At 40.0% G+C, this 18,484-nt stretch overlaps 1 protein-coding gene across 5 annotated transcripts in view; it reads right to left on the reverse strand.

Annotated features, from left to right (window-relative positions):
* The window catches only part of LOC143021605 (uncharacterized), a 477,388-nt gene that overhangs the window by 13,720 nt on the left and 445,184 nt on the right, over window positions 1-18,484 (reverse strand). For 4 of the 5 annotated variants that reach the window (XM_076179208.1, XM_076179214.1, XM_076179227.1 and 1 more), the window contains one exon: window positions 11,815-12,075. The exons of the other annotated variant lie outside the window; for it this stretch is intronic. In XM_076179208.1, the coding sequence (XP_076035323.1) occupies window positions 11,815-12,075 (261 nt within the window). The remainder of the gene's footprint in view (window positions 1-11,814; window positions 12,076-18,484) is intronic. 5 annotated transcript variants of the gene reach the window in all.

Here is an 18,484-nt window from a genome sequence, read left to right on the forward strand (position 1 = left end):
CATATAAAGCTTAATCAATGTCTTCAGACATTCCTTGCAGTCAAATATTACAAAAAAAGTTTAGATTATTATGAGAATTATTAACAGTAACTCAATGGTAAAAAAAAAAACATTCAGATTAATTTGCCAAGGTTATATACCCAACATAAACTTTAACTAGGGGAAAGGATGCCACAGAAAGGAATGAAATGCTCCTGGCTTTATTATTCAATTGTCATTTACTGTAAAAGATGAAAAATTCTAACCAAAGCCATAAATTTTTTACTCTCTCAATTACTTAATGTTTCACGTTCCTCACCTAAAATTTATGATATCCAACACTGGACCCCTCCCATAGATTTCTCAAGGTCAAAACCTTGCATTACTTTGTTGTGTAATGTGTTGGATCAATTTCTAAGTCACCAACTAGGAAAGAGAAGATCATCCGATAAATCTTAAGTCTTTTGGTGAAAAAAGTAATGGAAAAAAATAGTGGTCACGAGGTGATAGATCTTTAGCCTGGTATGGGTATTAGTGTATTTATACTATCAGTGACACTTCACCATTGTTTCTATATTTGTGGACGATACTGAGCTGTAGATATCAAGTGCCAAGCCCCAAGTGTGAAAATGTCGGTTTATAGTGTCCAGATAACTGAAATATGAAGGAGGAGGGTGGGCTGGAGCAGCAATAAAAATTTCTAAGGTGTGGGGACTTTGGATACAAAGATAAATGACTGAAAGCATTAATGAGAACTGTTGGAGAGTACACTATTGACACTAAGGGTAGCTTAATGGGAGTAGATAATGCAGTACAGTATTGAGCTGTATGAGTAGTGTGGGTGGTATTAGTAAAATTGAGATGACACCAAACATGAAATCAATAAATAAGTAGGGGAAGGAGGTCAGGGGGTCTATGGTGTAGGAGAGTCAGGGGAGGGTGGGTTCAAAGGGACTGATATAATGGAAGGGGGTAGTCCATAGGTGCATCTAAATGGAATATGTGTATGTATATGTGTGTATATATATATATATATATATATATATATATATATATATATGTATATATATATATATATATATATATATATATATATATACATGTATATATATGTATAAATATATATATATATAATATATATATATATACACACATATATATACATATATTATATACATATATATATATATATGTATATATATATACACGCATATATATATATATATATATATATATATATGCATAAGTAACCACTAGGAAAAGTAAACTAACGAAGCAAAGCGCTTTCGTATAATTACATCTTCAGTGCAGATACAAAGAAGCAATTATAATTCCTTCTTTGTATCTCCACTGAAGATGTAATTATACAAAAGCACTCTGCTTCGTCAGTTTACTTTTCCTAGTGGTTACTTACGCATTTGTGAACACACGCTCCTCGTGTTTTTATTGCATATATATATACATATATATATAATTTCTGCATGTTAGCCTCCTCGAGTCTCTCGATGTTGATGGCTTAGAATTAAAGTGTATTGTGGTTGATAAAAATGTGTGTGTATATATATATTTATTCTATATATCACAACTGACACCACAGTTGGAAGAGTTGAATAAGAGTATCTATATATTTTGACTGCTAACTGCAATCCTCTTCAGTAGTACAAGTTGGGAGGAGGGTGCTATCTTAAATAGCAACCTCCTAAAGGAAAAGGAACTAGGGAAGGAGTAAATATCACTACCCTCACTTGCTAGTGACCTGAGGATGACCCAACCTCTGGCGATGCAGGTGACTTCCATAGGCTAGACTGAGCTTTGTTTCAGGGTCATAGCCATGGACCTATGAATGATCTACAGTTATTGCTTGTTTCAGGAAATCTGGGTCATTTGTAGTAGCTTGAAGGAAGTCCTGTGAACTTTCAGCACAAAATTCCTTCTGCTCAAGGGTCAGGAGACTCGGGATGAATTTTGTCATCAGACATGTCATGCCAAGATCTTCTGTCAAAATCTCTGATACACTTGTTCACAAGATACCAAGATCATCTTCTAATAATCATACTGTAAATCTTCAATTCTCATTAATTTCAGTCCTCACATGTTCAATATTTTTGGGTGTTCTGCTTTTTTGAAGGCTTTCCAGATCATGGATCACTTTCAATGGATTCTTGACCTTTTTTGAAGTATTTGTAACACATTTTTATCTGCTTTACTTAGACAATCGTCCTGGAATGCCTTCTTAATCATTCAAATAGTTTCTGCCTTCAAATGTTCAACTTTGTAACAAAACTTGATACAGTGTCTGCCAAGTTATCTTTAGGATTGCATGACCAGTCCTGCAAATATTCACAATACCTGGATACTTTCTGGACAGACCTCATATATATATATATATATATATATATATATATATATATATATATACATATATATATATATATATATATATATATATATATATATATATATATATGATACTCATCAAAAGTATGCAGTGCCTACCCCTTGCAACAACATATTTATGACGAAAATAGGAAAGTATTTTCTGAGGTGAAATTGTTATAGTTAGAATGTATATGGCAACCCCCTGCTGTCATGATGGGCCAACAGAGTGGAATGTGAGGGGGAACCCAACCAGTTCCTCCCACACTTCCATGGGACAAACATTTACAGGTAAACCCTCTCTTCAAGACCTTGCCTTTTTTCACATAGTTTTCTTCATTTCCCTAGGGTCTGTATCATTACAATGCCCCCTACACAGGAATTAGCTAAAGATAAAATTGTCCAAGTCATTGGGCTAAAGAAGGCAGACCATAGAACTAAGGAAATCTGTGAAATGTTGAAGGTGGCCAAGTCCAAATTCAAAAGATACATGGCACTATTTCGGGAGGGAGGAGGGCTGGTGATGCCATCCCAGAAACCTAAAATAAGACATCCTAAGAAGACTTCTCCAAGGGTTTTGAATATCATAAAGTGTACTTTAGTAATATCCACTAACAAAAGTAAAATCTCTGATAGAGAAATCTTCTTAGGACTTCCTGGACCAGGTTACTGGGATGGCATCTCCAGCCCTCCTCCCTCCCAAAATTGTACCATGTATCTCTTGAATCTGGACTTGGCCACCTTCAACATTTTACAAATTTCTTTAGGGTCATGGTCTGCCTTCGAGTCCAATGAACTGGGCAATTATATCTTTAGTTAACTCCTTTGTAGGGGTCATGGTAAAAATACCCTAGGGAAATGAAGAAAACTGGTGTGAAAAAAGGCAAGGTCCCAAAGAGAGGGGTTACCTGTAAATGCTCTTTCCATGGCAGTGTGGGAGTGACTGGCTGGTTTCTCCCTCATGCTCCACTCTGTTGGCCCAGTGTGGCAGCAAGGAGTTGCCAGATACATTCTATCTACATAATTTGACCTCAGGAAATACCTTCCTCTTTTCGTCATACCTATGCCACTGCAAGGGGTAGGCACCACATACTTTTGATGAATACTGTATATTTCAGGAATCATGCAATACTGAGCTACCTGGAGGATGACAAGGATAGGGAAAGTGAGTGGTGTCCTGTTCAACCTCAATATATGTGAAGGGGAAGGATATTGGCCTCCATCCTCCCCCCTAAAAGTTGGCAACTTGTTCGTGGGGAGAGGAGTTGCGAACAGATGGTGTCATGGCGGCAAGCCTAACTGGGGGATGCACAAGGTGTGAGGCAGTGTTAATCTTTGTGTTAGTTCTCAAGCAATTCTGTTGTGCACTGCACCATAAAGACTACCAATATAGTGACAAGGTTGCTTCTGGCTTCTTTCCACCATAAAAGCTGTGACTACCATTAAAGTCCGAGATAATGAACATTAGACCTTACAGAGGAAAAACCCAATCAAATAATATCATAAACACATACCAGGAAGGTCACTGCATAGGCGAGGAAGGTAAGAGAAAAAACAAAAATGGAGCAAGTGTGTTCTTGCAACTAAAAGGCAAAAGGTGGAGGAGGCAGATGTGCTGGCACATGATGGGGTGAGTGGAGGAAGAGATGAGCCTTGGTGGGGAGTCAATATAGGGAGTAGGAGTGGGTAGGGAGCACAAGGGGTATAAGGTGCAGGGAATTGGATGAGGGAGTAACAAGAAAGGACTAATTATCTATAAGGGCCAAGGAAAGAAATTCCATCCTCCACCTTGTTAGGGACATACACAAACATACAGAAAAATATTCACATTTAGATACCAACATGAGAATTAAGAGCCTCAAGATATCAAAACATAGAAATTTTAAGTTAGAAATGGGTAGAAACAACTCTGTCAATCATGTGATCATCAATGCCTAGAATTAAATTTCGTGCTAAGGCATTGGAATGTTATTAGTGTTTGAGAATTTGAGATTATGTTGTATATGTAAGCGATATGATGTCATTTCATTGTTTATTTTGTTTGCTTATTTTATCTATATGTTTGGACATCTTAATGATTATGTTGTTTATGAAAGTGATATAACACTATATCTACCAGTTGATTAATTTGTTTGCTTATTTTATCTGTATGTTTGGACATCTTAAAGATTATGTTGTTTATGAAAGCAATATAACATTATATCTACCAGTTGATTAATTTGTTTGCTTATTTTATCTATATGTTTGGACATCTTAATGATTATGTTGTTTATGAAAGTGATATAACACTATATCTACCAGTTGATTATTTTGTTTGCTTATTTTATCTGTATGTTTGGACATCTTAAAGATTATGTTGTTTATAAAAGCAATATAACATTATATCTACCAGTTGATGAATTTGTTTGCTTATTTTATCTGTATGTTTGGACATCTTAAAGATTATGTTGTTTATGAAAGCAATATAACATTATATCTACCAGTTGATTAATTTGTTTGCTTGTTATATCTGCATGTTTGGACATCTTTTTTAGGAGGAGAGAAAAAAAAAAAAAAAAAAAAAAAAAAAAAATCCCCAGTCTTCATGTTTTGCCATTTAGATTAATTACAGTACATGTCTGGGAGCATCGCAGTACAACCCTTTCGTCCAAGATATACACTGAAAAATCAGCCAAAGGGCAACAGGTGTGGCAAGGATAATGATCCCAGGCCCCCTTCATCCTAAGAGCTTTGAAGCTGTCACAACAGTAGTGGGATTATCAAAGTACCGGTATACCCATACACGATAATATAATCTAAACCAACACCATAAATTAATTCAAGGCAAAATTTGATGGAAGCAAAGAATGGGACCCCATGAGCACACTTCCAACCCCATACTACCACTATGTAGACACACACTCACACACGTATGTGCCGATTGAGATATATTCATAGTTCAAGCTGTGTTTCAGACGTAAAAAGCTTTCACTGATACAGCATTATAAACAAGGATGGTGTGTGTGTGTGTGTGCATATATTTACCCAATTGTAGTGTACAGGAAAGGAGCAATGCTTACTGTCTCCTGTCTCCTATTCTCTAATTTTTCATCATACCTAGCCTCAAATTCATGTACAGTTCCAACTTAATCTATATTTTTAGTTTCCAATCATTACATCCAGATTTAAGTTCATGAACTGTTTGAACTTGGGCTATATCACCTTCCAAGCTATTCCACATATTTATGCATCTATATGGAAACCTGTATTTCTTCACATCCTTTACACATGTGGTCTTAATTTACTCCCATAACCTCTTAGAGCCCTCCCATTTTTAATCAGGACATCACTTCTGCCAATGCAATCTATCTCCTTTAGTAACCTGAATACTGTAATATCACCTTTTTATCTTCAAAGTTGGGAGACCCAGTACTTTCAGTCTTTCCTCGTATGGTTCATCTGCCAGGCTGGGGACCAGTTTGGTTGGTACCCTTTGTATTCTCTCAATCTTGCTTCTACAGTTCACTCTGTGTGGTGACCATACTACTGATGCATATTCCAGTCTTGAACATATCCAGGTTTTGATGATTTTTTTTTCATTATCTCATCCATATAGTGGAACACCACTTTAATTTTCTGCAGTAGTCCGTATATCTCTCCCACAATCCTGCTGATATGTCTGTCAGGTGACAGGTTGTCTTTTATCAACACTCCAAGTCTTTCTCCTCTTTTGCTTTTGTAATGGATTTACTTCCCAAGGAATAGTTTAAGGGCCTTTGGCCACTATTGCCCATGTCTAGTACTTTGCAGTTTTAGATACTCAACTTTCATTACCCATTCTTGGCTCCAAAAAAAAAAAAAAAAAAAAAAAAAAAAAAAAATCTACAATTCTCCTCGTTTTTCACTCTTCTCATGATTTTTATTTCATCTGCAAACATGTTGGCACAGCTTCTTGTTTCTTCCATCATGTCACTCACAGAGACAAGAAATGTATTTGGTGCAAGCACTGAACCTTGGGGAACTCCACTCATTACTAGTCTCCATCTTGACATTTTATCCTTTAGTACTGTCCACATGTATCTTTCTTTCAAAGTCTTTATGTATTTACCTAGTTATATTCTATGGGACGAGAGCTATGCTCATAGTTACCCTTTTTTTGTATCTCTCCGCATCCAGTTTATTCTTAAAATCGTGTATAGTTTTGGCACTCAGTTTCTCTGTTTAATTTGTTCCAGACATCAATCACCCTATGTGAGAAGCTATTCTTTTTCAGGTCTCTTCTGTAACTGTCCATTAGCTTCTTTTCATGTCCTCTTGTTTCTCTTCTGTCCCATTTTAATAAGTCGTCTCTATCGAGAATTTCCATTCCTTTCATAATTCTGTAAATGGTCAACAAATCACCTCTTTCTCTTCTCTGTTCCAATCTTGATAGTTGTAATTTCTCCAATCTTTGTTCGTATGTCAAATTTGATAGTGTAGGTGCCATTTTTTGCTGCTCTTTGGATTCTTTCTAATTTTCTTATGTTCTTTTTTGTGCTAGGTGCCCATAGTGTTGCAGCATACTCTAGTTTAGGTCTTATCAGTGTAACCACTATTTTCTTTACCATTTCTTCATCCATCTAGTCGAAGGCCACTTTCATTGATCTTAATAAGTTAAAAGTCTCTCCAAATAATTTATTGACATGTTTATCAGGTGTCAAGTCACTTGCGATGATCACTCCCAAGTCCCTTTCTGAATCGACTTTTTTGACTTCCCTGTTTCCAATTTTATATTGACCCGATACTCTATTTTTGCTTTTTCCAAATTCCATTATGCTACATTTCTTAATGTGTGTGTTTATTTACCTAGTTTACCTAGTTGTATTATACAGAAAGAGGAGCTATCCTCATAGTGACCTGTCTTTGTATTTACCTAGTTGTATTACACGGGAAGGGAGCTATGCTCGTGGTGACCCATCTTTATATCTTTCAGCATCAAGTTTTTTCTTAAAATCTTTAATAGTATTTGCACACACTGTTTCTTTATCTAAGTTATTCCAGATATCCAGCACTCTGTGTGGGAAGCTATTTTTTTCAGATCTCTTCTTTTGTTATCCTTTTTCAGTTTCTTTTCATGACCTCTTGTTTTTTCATTGCCATTTTTTAGTAAATCATTCCTGTCAAGGATTTCCATTCCTTTCATGATTCTATAGATAGTCAGTAGATCTCCTCTTTCTCTTCTCTGCTCCAGTGTTGGTAGTTCCACTTTGGATAATCTTTGTTTGTATGTTAATTTGGAAAGAGCTGCTGCCAACTTTGTCGTTGCTCTCTGTATTCTTTCTAGTTTCCTTATATTCTTTTTAGTACTGGGTGTCCATAGTGTCGCTGCATATTCCAGTTTTGGTCTAACCAATGTAACTAATATTTTTTTTAATAATTTCTTCATCCAAATAGTCAAATGCCACTTTCATTGACCTTAATAGGTTGAAGGTTTTTCCAACTATTTTGTTTATATGTTTATCCGGTGTCATGTCTTTGCTGATTATTACTCCAAGGTCCCTATCTGAGTACATTTTCTTTTTCTATTTTTCACCAATTCTATAATTTTTTTAAATTCTGTTTTTACTTTTTTCAAACTCCATTATGCTACATTTCTTGATATTGAAGTTCCCTTCCCACTTTTGAATCTATTTCCAGATTTTCTCCAGGTTTGATTGCAATGAGTCACAATCCTCTTCTGTTCCTACTTTCTTTAGTATTTTTGCATCCTCTGCGAAGAAATTCATGTAACATTCAACTCCTTCATCCATGTCATTTATATATATGGCAAACATGATTGGAGCCAGTATCGACCCCTGTGGGACACCACTTATCATTTCTTCCCACTTCGAGTATTTGTCTCTAATTACTACCCTCATTTTTCTCCCAGTCAGGAAGTCCTCCATCTATTCTAATAATTTACCTCCAATGCCCCTTATTAATTCTATTTTTCATATTAATTTCTTGTGTGGTACTTTATCAGATGCTTTTTGTAGGTCCAGATAAGCACAGTCTGTCCATCCAACACTCTCTAGTATTACATCTATTAGTCTCAAATAGAAGCAGATCAGGTTTGTTGTACATGATCTTCCTTGTCTAAATCCAGTGTGTGTGTGTGTGTGTATATTTGCCTATATATGGGAAGGGGAGCTATGCATGTAGTGACCCGTCTTTGTATCTCTCAGCATCTAGTTTGTTCTTAAATTCTTGTATGGTGTTTGCAAACACTATTGTTTCATCAGATCTCTTTTATGACTATCCTTTTTGAGTTTCTTTTTATGCCCTCTTGTTTTTCTTTTATCCCACTTTAACAAGTCTTCTCTGTCAAGGACTTCCATGGCTTTCATGATTCTGTAAATGGCCAACAGATCTCCTCTTTCTCTTCTTTGTTCCAGGGTTGGTAATTCCAGTTTAGACAATCTTTGTTTGTATGTCAACTTTGAAAGTGTGTGAGAAAGAGACAATATGTTGGGGTGGGGTGGTTTGAAGGATGTGTGTTCCAAATATTTATAACCAAGTGAGAAAGTACAATAAACACCTTAATCCTGAGTGGTGTGGCACAATCAAAATTTAATAAAAAATAATTTTTAACCAAACAGTAATGAATGCATGAGCAAATGAAGTTTTATAGTATTGAATTGAATATGAAGTTTTATAATACTGAATCGAATATAAATTTTGTATTGAAAATGTAATCAAATCAAATATTTACCTTATAGAATAAATTTTTGAATTATCGAGAGAGAAAGGGAGAAAGAGAATCATAACAGACATTTGGATATAAGGGACTAGTGAGACAGGTGGGCATGTTTTTCATTATAACATAACTTGTCCGTTTCACTACAAAATTTGTCCAGACGCTTAAAAGACCAGGTCATGGTTGAGAATGTACTACAGTTTCCCCATTCAAAGTCCCCAGGCCTATTTTATGTAAACTTATCACCAACACCAGTGTGAAGAGATTGAGTCAGCAATAACTACATGGTGTACGTGACGATAAGGGCAATATCTCAGGGATTCTATTATTCCATTGTGGAATTAATTAGACAAAAGTATAACCTAAGCCAACACTGTAAACAAATTCAAGATAAGGTTTAATAAATGGAGGAAAAGAGATGGTGCCCCATAAGTATTGCTCCAATCCTGTACAAAGTAAACGAAAAAAGAACAACAGAAAATGGTTGTTGTTGTTGTTGTTGTTGTCGTTCCCTAGACTGTCTGTCCGAGCAGTCCCGTCTCCCCAAGGAATGCCACAGCCGAAACTGGGTTTTCCCACAAATCCTTTATAGAGTGTATGTTGTGTTGTTTGCGTGCATGATGGTGTATAATGCAGTCTTCCATTATGTGTTGTATGGTATGGGGTGAAGTGTTACATCCTGGGCAGCTGTTCACAATGCGGTCATCCAGCCTCTTCTGGTAGTTTAGAAGTGCTGGGTGGTGGCCACACCGCAGTCTGGCCAGGTGGACTATGTCCTTTCGTGGTAGGTAACTTTGGCAGAAGAAACCAAAAGGCCTGTCCATCCTTTTCAGAATGTCCCTTCCCATATGTCCCTGAAACCTCTTCCTGTGCACACTCAGTGTACACACACACATGCTCAGAATAAAAAGTATAAACACAACATACATATACATACACATATACATGCATACACACAAATGCATTACTTTATCCCAATGTCTATGAAATGAGCAAATTGTGACAGGTACTTTTAATGTCAGAGATTTTATTTGAAGTATGCAAATACACCATGCCAAGTTATACAACTGCAGGGTATGAAGGGGTTATGTGAATGTGTGCTAAGCAAGTTATTCGAATATGTGTTCATATGAGGGACCTCTGCAAATGAAAGCTACTTGGGATGAATTACACAGACAGGAAGTGGCATCACCAATCTGTGCCAGATACTATCACCTTGTCATTCCACACTTAGTCTTGCACTACCTATTACAACAAACAACAGTCTAAAGTTTCTTCCCAGAGAGTTCTATGGGAGGTCCTGAAAACTGTTGCCAGCCAATAAAGGATTGAGGGGGGTTTCCAGTCAGCGAAATTCAAGGCAACAATTATTACTGGTCATGAGTGTAATTGACCTTTATTAGTCACACTGTATTTAAAAATACATACATACATATGTATGTGATGTACTTATGTATATGTGTATGTGCATGTATATATTATATATATATATATATACACACATGCACACATACATCACTGATGAAAAATGTAGTAGCACATTTATAAATCAAAAACTAAAAACTGTTGGAGCAGGTGAAGAAAACTTGTGATGTAGTAGCACATTTATAAATCAAAACTAAAAACTGTTGGAGCAGGAGAAAAAAACAAGAAATGGTGAATCTATATATTTGGACTGTAACCTACAATAGTACAGAATATGAGGAGGGTACTATATTTATCTAACACTCTTACAGAGGGACAGGGGAAAGACTAAAGAAGGCCTTCCCTTAGTCAATTGGTGACCTGGGATCATGTGGAGTGGGGTCAGATGGAAGATGTCTATTGACTATGTTGGTGATCAAAGTCCAGATATTATGTCTGGAGACCACTGAGTTCTTTAGTCCTCCCCCTGTCCCTCTTTTTGTTGTAAGAGAGTGCTATATAAGTATAACACCTACCTTTCATTCTGTACTAATGAAGAGGAATATAGCTTACAGTTGAAATATATAGATTCACCGTTTCCTGATTTTTTCATCTGTTCCAACTATGGTTTTAGTTTTGATTTACAAATGTGCTTCTACATTTTTCATCAGTGATGTATGTGTATACATACATATATATATATATATATATATAATAATAATAATAATAATAAATAATAAAATAAAAATAAACATCAAGAGGTTTACTTTGTAAGCATACACATGGGCACAAGTAGTCGAAAAGCATTATTTCTATAGCAGCCTATCATTAAACCAATTGCATCTGGTGACCAATACTTAACCTAAACTCCATGCGAGTTGCTAGAACAGCCTGGGTGCAATGCATTATCGAAAACACATGGGGATGCACTACGCCGTGCGCTTGCTCAAACTGACAAAAGTTGTACAGAGTGAGTATAAATGGCTTTGATGAGAGTTTGCCCCCCACCATAGCTTTAAATCCTCAGTTCTTGAAGAGAGTCTCCATGTCATCCTCAAGTTGAGACTGGTTTTAATACTTGAAGGAACCTGTGTAGGGCCATTCTTTATTCCTTTTATGACCTCTGGTTCTCTAAAAGAGCTCCCACATGAGGATTCTTTGAAGACTCTCTTCACGGCATGGGGGACTCTTAAGAGCTACTGAATAACCTCAAGAGTTATTCACAGGTTGGTACTGTATGTGGTAGTGACAAGCAAGAACCATAAGAGAGTTTGAAGCCAGGAGCATGAGGGATAGAAGGGTAGGGGCAGGGGTTCAAGGATGTTGAGCGTGATAGCTGGGACGGGTTGTGATTTACGCACCTCAGCGAGTAAGAACGGGTGTGATGGGTTGTGGAACAAGGTGTTAGGGCATTGGGAAGGTGTGGTAGGTGACGGATGAGGAGGCATCAGTCCGGTGGAGGCCACATGGTGGTTTGAGTTTTGGTGGTTGTGGTGGTGGTGGGTATGATGACCAGCAGCTGGCGACATGTGGTGGTTGTGGTGGTGGTTTTGTGGTGATGGGACCTGCGTGCTAGGGGCACGAGGTGCTGCATGGTCTCCTGCCCCGACGTCCGCCGTATCCTGCATCAGGAACAGCACATGCGTTACAAAACAAGCATTTCCCCCTCCTCAAGCCCAGTGATGGCAGAATACGCTCAAACCAGACAACAGTTAGCACATAAAACCAAATCATCCCACTGCTACTGAGGGGAGGTATGCAGACAGGGGGAAGGGGAGGTGTCCTGCAGAGATGACAGGACACATCAGGACTAAGGACACATACTCTTGTCCTACACAGCAAGAGAACCAGTGCGCCTGTCGTGCTACGGGGTACAAAGCAGCAACTGTGGGTACACAAGTGAGAAGTACAGTAGAAGTGGCAGTAGAAGTGGCAGCAGCAGGTGCAGCAGCATCAGCAGAGGCAGCTGACTACAGTAGTAGCAAGTTGTGACCCATGCCTGGGAAAGGAACACCCAAGGAAGGACCACAGAAAAAAAAAAAAAAAAAAAATCTCGCTGCTAACAACATTCACACTTACAACAGCAAATGCCAATAAATATATAAATATATGATTATATAAAAGGACAAGATAATTACAATCACATCCAATTAACAAGGCATCAGATTCTGGATTTGGGGTAAATGTAAAATTTCAGCAGCTGGGAAGGAAGCAAAGCCATTTGAGAGTCATCCTGGGGCTTGGTTAAAAATATATTAATATAATGAAATAAAGCTATAGAATCAAATTAATCTACATTAGTACATGATACATTACAAAGGACATTGCAAATGCATAGAGAAAATGAAGACAGTAGTCATGCGAGCACCTTTAGCTCTAAGTCATACAATCATACATGTATTCAAATTTAATAATAATAATAATAAAAAAAAATTGAAGTGCAGACATAATGTGGCTTAATAAAATGTCAATAGGAAAATTATATATATATATATAAATGTTCAGAAGAACCTGCTAGAGATGATTTCAAGTGGTACTATACAGAATGGAATTATCTTTAAAATTTCAATGCACTGGATCCATCATTTTAATCTTGTATGTGTAATAAACTCATTTCTAACATCATTCTAACTCTGCCAATTCATCTGAACACTATATAGATCTGAAATACTACTACTACTCAAATTAAACAATTAGAAAACACACAATTCATATGCCTAAATACACCAAATTGTACATTGTGTATTTGCAAGCTTGTGGATATTACTGTGCTCGCCCATGTGTGTCATAAGTACACATGTGTACATTCTTTATTATGTACAAAGTGTGCACCCATTTTTAGTTTCCCCTATTTCCCATAATCAGTTCCACTTTGTGCCCATGCAAAGACACGCTCTAAAACACCCATGCAGCAAGTGGGAGGGCGGGACAATTTCACGGATTAAGCAAAGTTCACCCAACTCTAGACTCACCAAGCCAAAGCTACTTCACTGGTTATATTCACTTACAGAGATACCCAAATAAGGTATTACAATTATGAAGATACTTGTGGGTACCAACTACAATACTGGAAAGTCTGTCACATACATAAAAAGATATAGATATACATACAAACCACACACACACATACAAAAGCTGTTCTTGGTTGATCATGCAACCACAATACTCTTTCGCTAGTTGCAGGATTCCAAAGCCCCAACCCCATCCCACCTATCTGTAAGTCATGATTTGTTCACTTCAAAAGAAGTTCAAACTCCCAACACAGAGAACAATGGAGGAAGAAAGACAAAAGAGAAAGAGAGACAGAGAGAAAGAGGAGGAAAGAGAGAGAGATATGAGAGAGAGAGAGAGAGAGAGAGAGAGAGAGAGAGAGAGAGAGAGAGAGAGAGAGAGAGAGAGAGAGAGAGAGAGAGAGAGAGAGAGAGAGTGGGGGGGAGAAGGGGTGTTTGCCCCCTCCCTCCCTCCCCCCAAGGCGATGAGGCTGAAACACCGTATCGGGCCCTTCCAGCCCGTTGCACAGGGCGCAGATTTTGCTCAGAGCTTACGAGAAAGAGACAGAGATGACCCAGATGTGGGTGGGGGGGGGGGCGCCTCCCCCCCCATCACCACATGTAGGCCATGGTTTCATCAAATGAATGATGTATGCCTGAAAATGATGGGAGATGGGCAAGGAGTCTACCTGGGAGCTTGACTGAAAAAATATATATTTTTCTCTTTTTTAAGTTGGGCACGTGATCAGCAGAGAGAAAACAGAACAGAAGGGAATAAGAAGACAAAGCGAAGACAAGAAAAGAAGAGAAGAAAAGAGGAAAGAGAAGTGAGATATACACTGATGAAAGACAGCCCCCCTCCCAACACACACACCATCACAGATAACGAAGAAACGAAGGCACAGAGAAGGTGGCTGCATGGAGGAAGAACCGAAAGCCGCCAGAGGGCAAAGGGGCTGATGGGCCCAGCCAATGAATAAAGACAGTACCCCCCCCCCCCAGCCCTGCCCCCCTCTAGCCGCCGCCTGTGACTTTGACGTGTCGACTTGGGGAATACCAACGCATACCAAGAGCTGTGCAGTGAGGCACAGAGGGGACAGAAACCTTTGTTATTTTATTCTGGCTGGTGTCTTACGATTTTATTCGTCTGTGCGGCGCACACCCACCCCAACCTCTCATTTGAATGGGGCGGGTTAGTCGTGGCCGGCCCTCTCTCTTGCCGGCCACGTGGAAACAGCATTTCATAAGCACGAACGGTCTGGCACTGCGGGAAGGGGTGCCACGTAGACTGCCAGGTGGCAAGGAGAGTGAGAGAGATAAAGAGAGCAAGGAGAGTGAGAGAGGGAGAGAGATAAAGAGAGAAACAGCAAGAGAGATGGAGAGACGGAGGGAGGGATGGGGAGAAAGAGAAAGAGAGAGAGGAGAGAGAGCTCAGAACTAAAGGTCATGCACGAGGAAGAGGAGGAGATCGTTCCCCTCCCCTCTCTCTCTCTCTCTCTCTCTCTCTCTCTCTCTCTCTCTCTCTCTCTCTCGCTTCAGCAGCGGTCCCCCAGACCTTCCTATCCCGTTGTTGTGTAGGCCGGGTTCTTGCCGTGACGTCAGAGTGGGGACGAAGTAGTGGTGGTGGTGGTGGTGGCACTGGTGGTGGGTAGTGGTTATACCTTCTGATTGCACCACTGGTGTATCTTAGAGTCGTTCAAAAGCGACTCGCTCTCTTGGATTGCAGACTTGAGGAACCAGAGGGAATCGAGTACAGTTGGACGGACTATGACGTCAACGTAAATAATGCGCGCGCATGTCGTCATCGTCTTCCTCGGTGTACCGGACTTTTCCGACCGGCTCGTCGCCGCTTCACGACACCACCGGTACTTTTTCTTACATTCCCCGGTACTTATTCCCGGTACTTACTTATTTCCCGGTACTTTTTCCTCCTATGCCCGGTATGTTTTCTTCTTTTTCCTATCCCCGTTACTTTTTTCTCAAATTCCTGGTACCTTTTCTTCTAGTATATCATTATGCTTGGTTTGTGGGTAATTATGAAATATTTCCCGCATCTCGCTTCATTCGTCAGACTTCTATGGTCAAAGTAAAAGAAGAAGTAAAAGAAGAAGAAGAATTAAAAGATGAAGAGAAATGGTGGAGATATTTTCTCTCGTCTCCCTCACCAAGGATCTCTCTCTCTCTCCCCTCTCTCTTTCTCTCTCTCCCTCTCTCTCTCTTTCTCTCTCTCCCTCTCCTCTCCGCTCTCTCTCTCCTCAAAGCAGGTAGTCAATATTCTCGTTAATTTCCGTCCGCCAGATTTTTATACAGTATTTTGGTTGAAGAAAAAAAAGATATATCCATATTTAAACTTACGTGCGTTTGCGCTCAGACAGAAGTGTACACACACATACACATACACGCGCGCACACACAGACACACACGTCATTTGGTCGCCGCTTTGACCTTACATCCACATATACAGAAACGCGCACACACACAGACAGATTGCTATAGTGGTTAGCATTGCGGGCTGTCTCGCTACAGACCCGAGTACGAGTCCCGTACAGGGCTTAAAATCATCTCAACACTGCATGCTTTCACTGTCCCCCTTGGACAAGCGCTTGAAGCTTTTGTATGTGTGTGTGTGTGTGTGTGTGTGTGTGTGTGTGTGTGTGTGTGTGTGTGTGTGTGTGTGTGTGTGTGTGTGTGTGCGCGCGCGTGTAAACTCAACATTACCCATAAATCAATCTACATGGAGCTCAACTCTCATCCGGGAAGGTAACAGCTGTCGATCACGAGTCCGGAACGTGATTCACGACCATATCGACTAGCAAGCACTTTTATAAGCAGCCACAGTCACACGCGCGGTGGAGAGCTTTAATGTGTCGTGCCCTGTGAAGAGGGGGAGAGGGGGAGGGGGGAGAGTGACAGTAGGCCTGAGGCACTCGGCCAAGAGTCCAGATCAATAGGTATAAGGATCCGCCCACCAGCACGCCCACCAGCCCGAGGTCTCTCCTTGATTCGCTTGCCCCCCCCACCCCCGCCCCCGCGCAAAAAAAAAAAAAAAAAAAAAAAAATCTTGCTTCGAAGTTTGATGGCTCATTCAGCCCCTCCCCCCCACCACCCTCCTCATCGATCGCTAGCCTTATATATATTTCAAAAACTAGCTTCTTTCTTTACTCTCGCTCTCTTTACCTTTCCCTATGCTCCTACGCTCTTATTACAGTTTCATCAAATTTTTACATCTCGATTTTTTATATCCCCAGTTTTGAATATTACATATTTCTGAGTAAATCGGTAGAACCAGTAAAATGTTCAGTTATTGATCGATTGAAAATAAAGTTAGACAAGGAGACATGAAAGCGGAGGGAATATTTCATTCTGAGGGTTCAATGAAGAAACGACACCCTACATGGCAAAGCCCCACTAGATAAAACAAATAAAATAAATAATAAACTAATACATAAGTAAAATAAATATAAACACATAAATAAATAAGGTTAAAATGTTTTATACAGCGTGTGTGACCATGTGTTACAGGGGTTTCTAGGTTTTGTGTCAGTTTTTGAAATCTACGGTTTGTGTTTGCCAATTTTCACATGCTAAATGCATTTCAGGTAAGCACACTCACCGACACACTCACTCACGCACGTACACACACACACGCGCGCGCACGCACACGCACACACACACACACGCACGCACACACGTAGAGGAAAATTTAATTATTTATTTCGTCGCCGATAACCAGCGCTTCTATCCTTGGAGTCACGGAGGTGGCAAAGGAGGTATCAGAACGAAGGACAGAATAATCAGAATTCTTGAGTGGAGGGGAGTCTCCTATGATGACAAAAAATACTGCGTGTATCGGGGTCGTAGGGGTATCAAAGCCCCTAACTCACTGATTGCATAAAACTTATGCAGGCAATGACCCCAAACAGGGAGAGGAGGAGGAGGAGGAGGAGGAGAAGGAGGAGGAAGGGGCGACAGCGAGGGAAAGGGAAAGAGGGGAAGGAAGGAGAGCAAAGGGATGGCTGTCGGCAATGTGAGAAGAAAAATGGAGTGAGGGGAAAAGGAGGAGGAGGAGGAGGAGAGAAGAGGGGAAGTGATGGAAAATGTAACAGGATGATTGAAGAGAAAGAGAGGGAAAATGTAGTATGGGCTCCTGAGACAGGGGTGGGGTGGGGTGGGAGACTGATGGAAAGGGACGGGGGGAAGGGGTAAGAGGGGATACGGATGAAGGGTGAAGATAGAAGACGTGAGTGAGGAGAGACAAAGGTAGGCAAGTGCAGAAAATGGGGAAACTTGGGTGACAAAGATGGGCTGGGGGGGAGAGAGGAGGAGAAGGAGGGAAACGTGGAAGGAGGAGGGAGGAGGAAGATACCAAGAAAGATAAAGAGATAAGAGGGGGTGAGGGGAGATGAGGAAGAGAAACAGGAAAAGAGGAAGGAGACATAGACAAAAAGAAGAGAGAAAAAAGAAAATAATTTAAAAAAGAGAAAATAATAATAATAAAATAAGAAGAACAAGAACTAAGAACTGATCCTACAAATGTAGCCCACGCCCAGACAGAATAAAAGGAGAGAGAGAGAGAGAGAGAGAGAGAGAGAGAGAGAGAGAGAGAGAGAGAGAGAGAGAGAGAGAGAGAGAGAGAGAGAAAGGGTGGCATCTTCGTCACCACCGCGACCAAGACCCACACACAAAAATGGCAAAAACACTGACGTAAAGAGTCCAGTGTGCTTTATGGAACAGAGGGAGGAGGAGGAAGAGGAAGAGGAGGAGGAGGAAGAGGAAGAGGAGGAGGAGGAGAGGAGGAGGAGGAGGCGAAGGGGGGGCGCACCCAAGATCTCGGGGTTAATCCTTAAGCTAATTCAGCGAGTCACTTGAAATTCGCAAGAGCCTCTCCACCTTGTCGGGATAATCCTGGCCCCGCTTTTCAGCAGCAGACGCCTTCTTCCGAGAGCCTGAGGATTCTTCAGGAAAGAGAAAGAGAGAGAGAGACAGGGGGGTAGAAAGAGAGAGAAGGGGAGAAAGAGAAAGCGAGAGAGACAGGGGGGTA

Source organism: Oratosquilla oratoria, chromosome 3 (assembly GCF_046742065.1).
Source record: "Oratosquilla oratoria isolate Oo_2021 chromosome 3, ASM4674206v1, whole genome shotgun sequence".
Taxonomy (NCBI): domain Eukaryota; kingdom Metazoa; phylum Arthropoda; class Malacostraca; order Stomatopoda; family Squillidae; genus Oratosquilla; species Oratosquilla oratoria.